Source organism: Ochlerotatus camptorhynchus, unplaced genomic scaffold (genome assembly GCF_037179485.1).
Source record: "Ochlerotatus camptorhynchus isolate MF236.1 unplaced genomic scaffold, CSIRO-AGI_Acam_v1.1 ptg000141l, whole genome shotgun sequence".
Lineage (NCBI taxonomy): Eukaryota > Metazoa > Arthropoda > Insecta > Diptera > Culicidae > Ochlerotatus > Ochlerotatus camptorhynchus.
The window spans coordinates 4,894,170-4,907,139 of NW_027040631.1; the positions used below are offsets into that span (position 1 = coordinate 4,894,170).

Here is a 12,970-nt window from a genome sequence, read left to right on the forward strand (position 1 = left end):
CTAATCAGGCAGTTGATCCCTTTTTGCCATTCCGTTCTCCTCTTCGGGCTATATCAAATGGACCTTTCGGGGATTAGGTTCGGGTGAAATTCAAAGGAAACAGAAAAGAGCTCTCGTGTTTCGGAATTTTCCCTTTGTTGGTTCGGATAAAGGTTCGCAATAATTTATCAGAGCATTATCAGGTGAAAATTGAATCCGTTGCTGGAGTAGGCGGCGATTCCACTCGGGTCTATTGTTTATTTGCTCTGCATGAGCTCTTTTCATGGGTTGCTTAGAATCGGCCTGCGGCAATACAAATCTTGTTTTAATTTTGAGAAAGGTTAGGTTCACAAAATACGTAACCTAAAAAATTGCAGTTTTATAGTTTTCCCCTCCCGCATGTAGCCAAACATAACACATTTACCAATACCCCCGCTCTTCCGGTGTAACGCTTAACTCAGTCCATCGAAATTTCCTTAAAGTGATCATACAAATTACAAAGAAATTTCTGACCAAAACACAAAACTGACATCTGCCACCGTGTTATGAGTTGGTTCGTGTCTAATCTATTTCGGACAAATTATTTTTATCTAGATAAAACATTTCTATGGTTTCGACAGATGGGATCGCTGCATATTTCAATCTCGATCAAGAGTTAAGTTTAGCTGGCGCCGGTGGTGTAGTGGTAAGCGTGAATGCTTTCTAACACCCCGATGGGTCTGGGTTCAATCCCACCCGAGACCGGTGGGATTTTTCTGAGGCATAAAAATCTCTGGTCACGTCTTCCTTCGGAAGGGAAGTAAAGCCGTTGGTCCCGGCCCATGTGTGTGTTGTGAATGGGTGCGATATCCTACGCAGGTGTGGAAGCTGCCTTCCTGCACATTCGATTGTCGTCAATGGATGGCAATCGATGTCCGTCGGTGATTGGCACTAGATTGCGGAACAGAGACCGACGTTAAATAAAGGAAAGAAGGAAAGAAGAGTTAAGTTTAAGTTTCATGTCGGTTTGGCGGTGTACAAAATGCGTGTCGATGGTTGTTTATCGTGAATGCGATGATCAATCGTCATGATTTAACCACCATTCGAAAGGTATTGCTATCTACTTTTATTTGGAATAAGTAAAAATCCGATTGGGCCTGTGGTTGGCCCTCCGGAACGGAAAACCCGCAAAAATGCGTGTCGATTCATGTTGACATGGCTGGTTCTCGGCAATTTGGTCACCAAATTTTAATATTGAGCCATTATTTAAAAGGCATGTGTTGTTGAGAGAGTGAAACAAGAAACTAAATTCCATGAATTTAATCTGTCGATGTTGTAAATTATAAAATTCCTAAGAATGAAACAGTTTTTACTGGTAATGTCAGCAGATTAATCAATTAAGTATAAGTTAATCTTACTTTTAGTGTTTCTAGTTTCTCTAACAACAACTGTAATATTCGAATATCCGGCAGTTAACGACCTGTGTTTGTGTATATAATATTCGTTTAGTATTTAATAGCTATAGTTTAGAATTAAGGAATGTCTCACCTATGAGCTAACGACAATACAATGGCATTCGTCATTACGGGCTGTTCAAAGCCTGGTTCTCATTGAATAACCTCCTTTTCGTCTAGATGTAGTATTATACGATATTTTCACTCTTATATCATTATCTTGTAAATAACTCACCTAAATTTAGCTTAATCCGAAAAATTCAGTAGATGATAGTTCAAATTTCCGTAAATTTAGGAATAACCAATTTAGTATTAAGTACTTAATTGTCGTTTAAAAAAAAAAACTGTAGATTAATTTATGTATTGTCTTGGAGACACAAAAACAAACTTTATCACGATGGCCGCTTTGTTGTTATTTTGCATCTCTTCGGGTGATGATTCATTCGTAGTGCTATTAATCCCTTGAACAGCGCTGGGTGTGGCGTACAGTAGCGGAGCGTTAAATGTGGGCACGGTCACGTTTGATTCTGACGGGGCGTAGTCAACACTCCCCCGGAATGCGCGAAGGATCCTCCAATAGCGTATTCGTCCTAACGCCTACGTCGAGCACAGCCAATGAAACCGCCGGGCGCTCGTATATTCCACCAGATGCTGTTTGTACGGTTGCCCAACGTACCTGTCCATCGGGAGCTTGATGCGTAGCGATAACTCTACCCTTAAGCCAACAATTTCGGAACAGCTTCGGATCGACGATCACTACGATATCTCCAACAGTGATTGGTTTCGCTGGTGTAAACCACTTGGTTCTACGCGTAATGGTGGGCAGATAATCTCTTACCCACTGCTTCCAGAACATGTCAGCCATGATCTGAGACTGAGCCCAACAGTTCCTCCGCATCACAGGACTGTCATCGATGGGAACCCACGACCTTAAGCCATTTGCTGACCCCAGCAGAAAATGGTTGGGCGTCAAAACGGGCGATTCATCGTCATCTACAGGAATGTCGGTCAGTGGTCGTGAGTTGATGGTATTTTCAACTTCCACCAACGCATTCTGCAACACTTCGTCGGTAGGTAGTCTGCTAGTTTGTACTTTAGCTAGGTTCAGCTTGACGCTGCGAATCAGCCGTCCCACGCTCCACCCATATGTGGCGAACCCGGTGGGATGAAGGTCCACTGAGTGCGGCTTGAAGTGAATTCGTTCGCTAGCTTGTCATGGTCGAGTAGCTCCATTGCTGCTTTGAGTTCCTTTCTAGCAGCTTGGAAATTGGTTCCACGGTCGCTATAGATAACAGCGGGAACTCCCCTCCTAGCCATGACGTTTCGAATTGCCATCACACACGAATCCGTGGTCAGTGTGTGAGCGAGTTGCAGGTGGATGGCGCGAGTAGTGAGACAAGTAGCTAGGACCCCCCAACGCTTTTCAGATCGTCGGCCCACCGAGACTAGTATCGGACCAAAATAATCCACCCCCATGTAAGTGAAAGGTCGACTAAACGCAGCCAGACGTGATTGTGGAAGATCACCCATCATTGGCGGCTGCGGTCTTGCTTGATCATTCTTACACTGCTGACAATCTTTCCGAATGGCGTAGTAAGTCGCTTTCAGCCTAGGAATACGGTAGCGCTGAAGAAGTTCGTTGATAATTGTAGCATGGTTCTGGTGGTTCAACCGCTCATGAGTGTCGGAGACAATCAGTCGTGTAATATGATGATGGCGAAGAAGAATGATCGGTTCAACTCCGTTGTCATCCAAGAAAGCACTGCGAAAGAGCGGGTCGTTTCGGACGATCTTCCTTTGCGGGTCTGTTGTAGAGTCGCGTGTGGATATCGTAGCGATTTCATCAGCGTAGGCTTCCGACTGTGCTAATCGAAACAGATAGTTTTCCGCTTTAGCAAACTCTTGCTGAATCAATGGTCCGCTGGTGCGTTGTTCCTTTCTCATGGAACGCTTAAGATTTTCTACGTAGCGAAATATGTATGCCGTCCGACGAAGAAGAGGAATCCACTTAGAATAATCTTGCACACGTATCACTGGATCCACTTACATTGCGTGGATAAGCAGGTGTGTCCGAATTTCTTCATCCGTTGATTTTTTGAAGCTAGGGGTTACTGGCCAGCCATGTTCGTCTTCTTTCAGAAAATCTGGTCCACGGAACCACCGGCTATCACTGGAAAAATCAGGAACTCGTGTCCGCTTTGTTCCTTCATCAGCGACGTTCTGCTTCGTTGGGACCCATCGCCATTCGTTGACGTCGGTCGATTCTAATATTTCACTGACCCGAAAAGCCACGAACTGGCTGTATCGCCGATGATCGGATGCCAGCCAACAGAGGACATCTTTGGAATCTGTCCAGAAGTACCGTTTGTAGATCTTGATGGAGAGGGACGCCAGTATAGTATCCGCTAATCGAACTCCGAGTAGCGCTGCTTGTAGCTCGGACCGTGGGATGGACAGGAACTTCAGTGGAGCCACTCTGGTTTTTGCTCCCGCCAAAGCGCATTCGATCACGTTCCCTTCTCGGAATCGGAGGTAAACTACTGCCGCAAAACCGTTTTCGCTTGCATCGACGAATGTGTGCATCTCTACTTCAGCTTCTACTGACGTCAATGATCGGTAACATCGAGGTACTTCAACAAGTCTCATATCCGGAAATACTGCCAACCACTTCAGCCACTTCTCAAACTGCAAGTCTTCAATTGGATCATCCCAGCCAACCGACGTTCTCCAAATTTCCTGCAGAAGCACTTTCAGGAACATTAGAAGATGTGCAATGAAGCCTAAGGGATCGTAGATCATCATCAGCGTCCGGAGAACCTCCCGTTTCGTTGGTCGACGGCTACCGGATAAAAGTGCTTCATCATACCGGGAAGACAATTTGTACGTGAAACAATCATTTGATGTGTTCCACCACATTCCAAGCACCTTTTCCGTCGTTGCCTCCTCGCCGATATTCAGATTTTTCTCCTCCGTTGCTGCTCCTTTCGACGTCGCCTGGACCATGGCAGAATTGGAGATCCAGTTACGTATTTCGAACCCGGCATGTTCGTGGATTTTCTTTACATCTTGAGCTAACTTCACGGCTTCTTCTTTTGTTTCCGTGCTCACGAGCATGTCATCGACATAGTGCCGTTTGATGATAGCGTCGACTGCGTCTGGGTAGTCCTGTTCAAACTTCTTCGCATTGGTATTCTTGACGTGTTGTGCAGTGCTTGGAGAACAGCAGGCACCGAAGGTCATCACCTGTACAACATAGACACTTCGTTGTGACTCATCGTCGTCCATCCAAAAGAAACGCTGGCAGTGCTGATCTTCCAGCAACATTTGTATTTGGTGGAACATTTCTCTGATGTCACCGCATACCGCCACCCGGAACTCACGAAAACGAATCAGTACGGATAGAAGCGATGTTAATTGATCGGGGCCCTTCAAGAGAACTGAGTTCAGTGAAACACCGTGCACAGTGGCTGCAGCATCCCACACTAAGCGTATCTTTCCAGGCTTGTTGGGATTCATCACTACGAAAATTGGCAGGTACCAAATTCGAGCATGCGATTCGTGCAGTTCTTCTGGAATCAATTTTCGCGCATAGCCCTTGCTAATATGTTCGTGCATCTTCAATTTAAATGCCTCAGCAAGCTCGGGATCCTTAATCATCCGAGTTTCTAAACACTTCCAACGTCTGAAAGCCATCCTTTTACTGTCCGGAAGACGGACGTGATCGTATTTCCAGAGAAGGCAAGATTCGTAACGGTTATTCATAGGACATGTCAGAGATTCCAACAAAGATTGCGCCCGCTGATCTTCCTTTGAAAGAAGAAGCTTGCTTGGTTTGATGATTCCGAGACTATCAAGCGCAAAGTATGATTTCATCGCTTTATGGAGGCCACCGTCGTACTCCCGATTACACTCACAGGTTTGAACGCTGTGGTAGTTTAAGTATCCGATTGTATCTTGCTTGCCAGTACAGTTACCATAAACCATCCAACCCAAGCGCGTCTTTACAGCGATCGGTTCGTTTGGCTTTCCTTCACGACTCTTGAATCCGTGTTCGAGATCGGAGTTATCCAAACCAATTAGAATTCGCGGACTTATGTCATGATATGATTCAAGCGGTTATCCAGACAGATGTGGATACTTCCTCTGCAACACGCAAAGCAGCAACGTTTGTGGACGAATTTGTAGAGAAGACATAGTGTAGACTCCGGCCAGATCGTACTTCTTTGAGCTTCGCGCCCCGGAGATTTGTAGATTCACCTGTTGCGACTCATTCTCTAACTTTCGAGTACCGCCAGTCCACTTTAAGCACAGAGATTTTTTGGGTCCTTCAACGCCTAATTCCTCTGCCAAACTCTGCTCCATAAGAGTTAGCTCAGATCCATCGTCGATAAACGCATAGGTCTGCACTACTTTTTTTTGGTCCGTACAATACGACTGGAACGATGCGGAATAGCACTGTGGACTGTCCCTGATGCAAATTGCAGCTTGGTTCTGATCCTTCCGAATGTGGAAAACAATCAGTAGTATGTTGCGACGTCGATTGTGTTGATATTTGATGGTTTACCGGGTTGTAGAGTAAAGGATGGTGCAGGTACGTACATCCGTTTGTACCACATTTCTTCTGTTGTTTACATGAGCCATTGTGCTTACGAAGACATTTGCGGCAAAGTCTGCACTCCTTCACAGTTGCCCACTTCGAGAAGTAACTCAAGCATTCGAATCTACAGCACTTCACCACGTTCGAACAGCTTCCCTTGCACACTACACATTCAGCTTCGACAGTTTCCTTTGGTGCAATCGACTTCGGCTTGGTAGACGCTTCGGTCGGTTCCGAGCTGCTGGACTCTGACTCAGAGTGAAGATTTAGAAACCCATCCTTCTTGGTACTACGACATCGCTGATCACGATTTGTACACTGATAGGCAAAATAAAGTGCCCACCCCATCATTTTTTGAATTTCTCTCATTTATTTGGTTCAAATTAAAGTAAATACACTGTAGTATTTTTTTATATCTTATTCTTTATATTCTTTTTAAGTTTCACTTATAGAATACCAGATAAAAAGAAGAGACTGACTCGAAGAAAAAAAAATCAAAATGGGTGTAAAAAAGAACAGTGACAAAAAAAAGTGCCCACTGCATTTTAACTCCAGAAAACATAAAATAAAGTAAAAGAATACCAGCCTAATAGTTAATGTGTCCTCCTTTGGCCTTCAGGACCAGCTGCAGGCGCTTCGGCATGCTCTCCACTAGATTCTTCAGGTGCTGTGGATCTAGTTCTTCCCAGGCGCGCTCCAGGGCTTCAAAATAGTTATTTTTATTGGTAACACCAGTTTTGTCAACCCTGGCATCGAGAATCGCCCACAAATTCTCGATGGGGTTGAGGTCCGGGCTTTGTGGAGGCCATTCCAGTGGTTTAATTCGACATGACCGGAAGAAAGACTTAGTCTTCTTGGCAGTATGCTTCGGATCGTTGTCCTGCTGGAATACGAATTTCTCCTCAAGGCCCGTCTGGATCAGCGAAACTTCCAGATTTTCCCGCAGGATGTCGATGTAGGAATCTGCCGTCATTATCCCGTCGATTTTCACCAGGCTTCCCACTCCACCCCACGAAAAGCACCCCCAGACCATCACATTTCCTCCTCCATGCTTCACCGTGCCTTGTATGTGGCGCTCCTGAAGCTCCTCACCCGATCTACACCACACACGAACCCGTCGCTTCCGGTTGAACAGTTCGAATTTTGATTCGTCCGTCCAGAGAACCGTTTTCCAGAACTCTAGGGGCTTATCAGCATGCTCCTTAGCAAACTTAAGCCGTTTGACTTTGTTTGCCTTGCTGATAAATGGGCGCTTCCGAGCAACTTTGCTGTTCAACCCCTGTGCTACGAGACGGCGACGAACAGTTCGACTGGAAACTGTTAGCTGAAGAGCCTCCTGGATCTCGCGGACAGTTACCTTCGGGTTCTTCTTCACTTCACGCATGATCTTGGTGTCCGTTCTCGCATCCGTTTTGCGCATCCTGCCTCTGCCAGGGCGATCCACCACTGATCCGAACGATTTCATTTTCTGCAGAATTTTCCCGACCGCTGTTTTGCTGATATTGTACTTCCTAGCGACAGACCGGTGCGATTCACCGTTTTGCACATCACGAACAACCAATTTTCGGATACACACGGGAATTGCTTTCGAAATCACTACGTCCTCCATTTTTTTCAACTGATTCAAATGCGATCACGTGTACAAATGCACCAGTTCCACCCGTTTGCTTCAATACATGTCAAACTTTCAAAACAAAAACAATCGAGGGGTTTTCCGATGGAAACTTATCGAAAACATACCGATTTTTGAAGTGGGCACTTTTTTTTGTCACTGTTTTCTTTTTCAATCCAAATTGATTTTCTTTTACTTCAAGTAAAACTTTATATTTTCAGTATTCCATAGGTGTAACTTTAAAAGAATAATAAAGGTAAGACATCGAAACAGACTACGGTGTGTTTATTTGAATTTGAACCAAATAAATGAGAGAAATTTCAAAAATGATGGGGTGGGCACTTTATTTTGCCTATCAGTGTAGTAACCATCACTGAACTTACATCCTCCGCTATAGTGTACAGCCACGCACTGAAGTTTACTAGATCTGGGTTTGGGTTATTCCGAACAAACTTCGCCCAGTCTAATTTTAGGCTTGACGGCAACCGCTCTACTAACTCGTATCAGAGTGATGCGCTTAAGACAAAGTCGTCTACAGCACAGGCTCGGATTGTCGCAACCATATTCTTCACAGCCAGTGCAAAATTCACCACCGTCTCGAGTTTCTCCATGTTTGGTGGAGGTAGACTCCTGATCTTCTTGACGATCGACTGGACAATTGCATCTGATCGCCCAAAAAGCATTTTCAAAGTCGACACAACATCCGCTACGTTTGACGGGTGAAGTAGCTCGCATCTTACTGCTTCCAAAGCCTTACCTTTCAGGCACTTGCGTAATCTCAGCATATTCTCCTCGTTCGTGAAACCACACATCTGTGTGGACGAATTAAACGTAGAGTAAAATAGTGGCTAGTCCTCCAGTGTTCCGTCAAATTCAGGCAGATCCTTGGACACCGCCTGCCGTGCTGCAATTTGGTTCCGGTTCAGAATGCAGAATGTTTCGTCTGCGGTTGTTGCTGCCGGGTATAATCTCGGATGAGTCGATTGTATTGGAGTTGAATACTGACCTGGAGCGAACTCGTTGACATTGATACCTGCATTAATGGAAGGAACGAACGATGGTCTGGCATGTAATTGTGGCTGCGCTTGCTGCGGGTAGCCACTCTGTGCACTAGGATTTACTTCAGGTGCAAGCGGTGCTTTAGCGTGAATATTCAACTGTCCAAACTCAGGAATATCAGCTGCTTGTTGGCGAAAATGTGTATTCGAAATCTTCCTATGGAAGAACGTTGGTTTATCGTGGAACTGCGAATGTGCAGTTTGCCAACAATGAGCATCCGATGAATGAAGTTCGTACTGCCTTTCTGGAGCTGCAACCGACGTGGTGGATGACTGGCTTGAGTGATACTGCTGTTCAGACTGCAAAACCGACGCTGACCAAGTTGATTCGTACGGAAAATTGATGGATTTCGCTTGCACTGGACGACATCTGAAGCTTGGTGCTCCTCAGGCCTACCCGACGTGTTCGGTGGCCAATTCGTCTCCTGCGTTACTGATCCAGAATCTTCACCTTGGTGTTTCGATTCAGCTAACCACTCTGCAATCCTCGATGCATGATCTTCGACGTCATCGACCTCGGTTGATGTTTCGCTACTGTACTCCTTAAGTACATTGTACCTTCGTTCCAGAAAACGCTTCTCCATCTCGAACTCCTCTTCCAGTCTTTTCAGCTCAAGTTCTTTCAGCCTTCTAGCCTCACTGCGGGAAGAGCTGGCCTTGCTCTTGGTTCGTACTGTATTGGTCTTCTTTAGGGGTGGATTTTGTTGTTGCTGACCAGTCGTTGTGGTGGAAGTACTGGTGAGGGGAATGAGTACGTCCTTACATTCCGGACAGACCCAACTGACGTTGGCGATATCTTCTGAAACTTCCACACATACGAAATGGAACCATCGATCGCAACCATCACACTGCACCATCTGATTATCATCACGCTCTTCACACCACTGACACTGGTAATCACGATTTCTTCTAACATTGCGAATAGGGTTACGTCTAGCAGCGATCACGGTACCGGCGTTGTTTTTCTCGACATTGACAGCGTTTCGGTGTGGAATTGCCCCAGATCCTTGGGGTTGTGTGATATTGGCAACGTCAGCATTTTCCTCGCCTATGATGCTAGGAGGGGTTATGACCACAAACGCAGATGTGCCACTTGCACTGGTTCTCGCGGTTCCTGGGACTGGATTGTCTCCGTTTTCCCCTATGTGCCTTGGTGTTTGCGTTGCAATGATCGTGGAACACCGATGATATGTGGAACTTGACAATTTCAGCGAAATTATAAAAGAATTTTATAAATTGTTGTTGAGAGAGTGAAACAAGAAACTAAATTCCATGAATTTAATCTGTCGATGTTGTAAATTATAAAATTCCTAAGAATGAAACAGTTTTTACTGGTAATGTCAGCAGATTAATCAATTAAGTATAAGTTAATCTTATTTTTAGTGTTTCTAGTTTCTCTAACAACAACTGTAATATTCGAATATCCGGCAGCTAACGACCTGTGTTTGTGTATATAATATTCGTTTAGAATTTAATAGCTATAGTTTAGAATTAAGGAATTTCTCACCTATGAGCTAACGACAATACAATGGCATTCGTCATTACGGGCTGTTCAAAGCCTGGTTCTCATTGAATAACCTCCTTTTCGTCTAGATGTAGTATTATACGATATTTTCACTCTTATATCATTATCTTGTAAATAACTCACCTAAATTTAGCTTAATCCGAAAAATTCAGTAGATGATAGTTCAAATTTCCGTAAATTTAGGAATAACCAATTTAGTATTAAGTACTTAATTGTCGTTTAAAAAAAAAACTGTAGATTAATTTATGTATTGTCTTGGAGACACAAAAACAAACTTTATCACGATGGCCGCTTTGTTGTTATTTTGCATCTCTTCGGGTGATGATTCATTCGTAGTGCTATTAATCCCTTGACCAGCGCTGGGTGTGGCGTACAGTAGCGGAGCGTTAAATGTGGGCACGGTCACGTTTGATTCTGACGGGGCGTAGTCAACAGCATGAGTATCTTCTTTCAAACGGAAAGTCAGGAAACTAATTGAACCTGTGGTTGGCCAGTCGGAACGGGAAAACTCGTGAGCAGTGGCTCTGCGGAAGTTTAGATTCACCAGGAAAATGGTCAATTCCAGAATGTAGACCTAGAGCTCCGTGATTTTTCTAAATTCCATACATTCATGAGCATAGAGGAAATATGGCATCATGTTGTCCAAGCAGCAATCGGCTTTTCTGGTTGCCCAAACCACCCTGCTTAGCAACGCGTGTTCCCTCGCAACGACTTTCTAAGGGGAGTTGGAGTTAGCGGGTGAAGCTGTACCTCGAATGTGGTACTATCGGAAGTGGTCACCAAGGTGGCCCCGGCGATAGCAGCTGAGCGAACGAAGTTCGTAGAATTGGACCGGAAAGGAAAAGCAGGCAGATACGCCTCCGGATCGAAGAAGAAAGTAACATACGAGGTTATTTGGTCGAGTTCGATAGCCTGGTCAGGAAGCTCAAAACGGCCGGTGCAACTCTGTCGGAAGGTGATCTGGTGTCTCAACACATTGGTAACGGTGCTGGAGAACGTGAGCAAGGAAGATTTGACCCTCGATCTGGTGAAGCAAAGGCTACTGGCGGAGTACTCCAAATGGATGGATCGCCAAGAGAACACCGGCGGGAATAATTCGGCTGCATTTATTAGGAGCAACCAAAAGCAATTCAACGGAAAGTGAGGCATTCGTGGGCACATGATAAAAGATTGCCGTAGCAACGGACCAAACAACGGTTGTGGCTTACAAACAAATGATGATGAGCTGTCAATGACTCGCGCTTATTGCTGCCCACACTACACCGGTGTAGTGTAGTTAAAACGAAAACGGCATTAGCATTTATTGATTTTTCAGAAAGAAGATGATTTTTTTTTTTTTTATTCTTTATTATAGAGATTTTTAGCCATAGGCTAGTTCATCTCTTAAAAAAGAAGATGAAGAAGAAACAATAATTTCAAGCACTGACACAAAAACCTATTATTAATTCTTAAGCCTCATGCCCTGACCTATTTTGTGAGGATCTGCGGATATCAAAGACCTCAAGCATTTAACCATGAATGAATGTCTGGAAGTTTGAGAGAAAAATATATCGTTTGTCGACAAATTGAACTGTTTTACACTGACCTGCTAGAAAGCTTGATTGACAGCTTCGAACGTATTAAGTATAGCTGGGTCGCTCTTAAAATTTATCCGGTTTACTTTATTGAACTAGATTGCAGGCTAAAATGCAGGATGAATTTCCGGTATATGTATAGGCATGATTGGTGGGTTGAACACTGTGGCTGGTTTGTCAGCTCGAACTGTAATTTGTGATATTGTTGTTTTGCAAAACTATTCCCGTTGTCATGAGGACATGGCCTTCAGCGAATATTTTTAGTTCGGTGCTTCAACGATTAAACCGTTTCAACAGCATTATTTGTTTAGGATCAACAAACATTTTCAGGCGCAAAGGAGCAACAGGATCGAGCTGATAACGTTTCTTAATTCCAAAATCTGAAGACTGTTTTGAATAATATGTTTAGGTTATGGGCAGCAACAACGGACAGATAAACTACTTACAGCTTCTATTTATTAAATGCTTGACGCCGTCTAGGCGTGTCCTATGGCTTACCCTCCCTACTAACAAAAATCCACCCTTCCCGTGACACTTATGAGGGGTCGTTGAATTCTCTGCATCTCTCTTAAGTAACTGTCGGACTAACATTCCTCCCATTTCCCCGCTCAGATGCAAGGACGTGGCCAGGACAGCTATGGTCTGTTGGAGGGAGACACATCCTTTATCTAAGAGGTAGTAATTAATCACAAATTACTATCTAACAAGAACGGATGAAGGTGGGTCTTCTTCTTAACAACAGTTTGGAGCTCGTACCACCTACGACATTGTGCAACCTGGTTTATACTATGCTGTGCTTTATTAACTGCTATGTATAAAGCAATTTTATACTAAGTTCGAATTCTCAAACCCAGCAATGCATCGGTCAGGAGAGTAGCGATTTAGCGTAAATTTTAATCTATTTAGATCTGAAAATCTTTTGAGTGTGCTTTTCAACGCGATGTTCATCTGAGCAGCAATGTGATCTCGCATGCCAGTGACCGAGTCCAAGAGTAGAATCTCGATAACTTTTTCAAAGGGACGTATCAGCTTTTGTAAACAATGCATTTGATCGTCAATTTGGTGTAACCGGTAGCTCGCCCACGCATGCTCGCCCTAACACTACCATCAGATAGGGGATTTTTTTTTCTACCTGATAGTGGTGTTAGTAAGCATGTGAGAGCTACCAGTTACGCCAAATTGACGATCAAAT

At 44.3% G+C, this 12,970-nt stretch overlaps 1 protein-coding gene across 1 annotated transcript; it reads right to left on the reverse strand.

Moving 5' to 3' along the window:
• Window positions 1–3,455: 3,455 nt before the first annotated feature.
• On the reverse strand, window positions 3,456–4,736 carry LOC135700687 (uncharacterized). The gene has a single exon (XM_065221265.1). The coding sequence runs from the start codon at window positions 4,734–4,736 to the stop codon at window positions 3,456–3,458; it is 1,281 nt and encodes a 426-aa protein (XP_065077337.1).
• Between the last annotated feature and the right edge of the window lie 8,234 nt (window positions 4,737–12,970).

Coding starts and splice junctions, on each gene's coding strand:
- LOC135700687 (XM_065221265.1), bottom strand. CDS start 4,736: ATGTTGCTGGAAGATCAGCACTGCCAGCGTTTCTTTTGGATGGACGAC.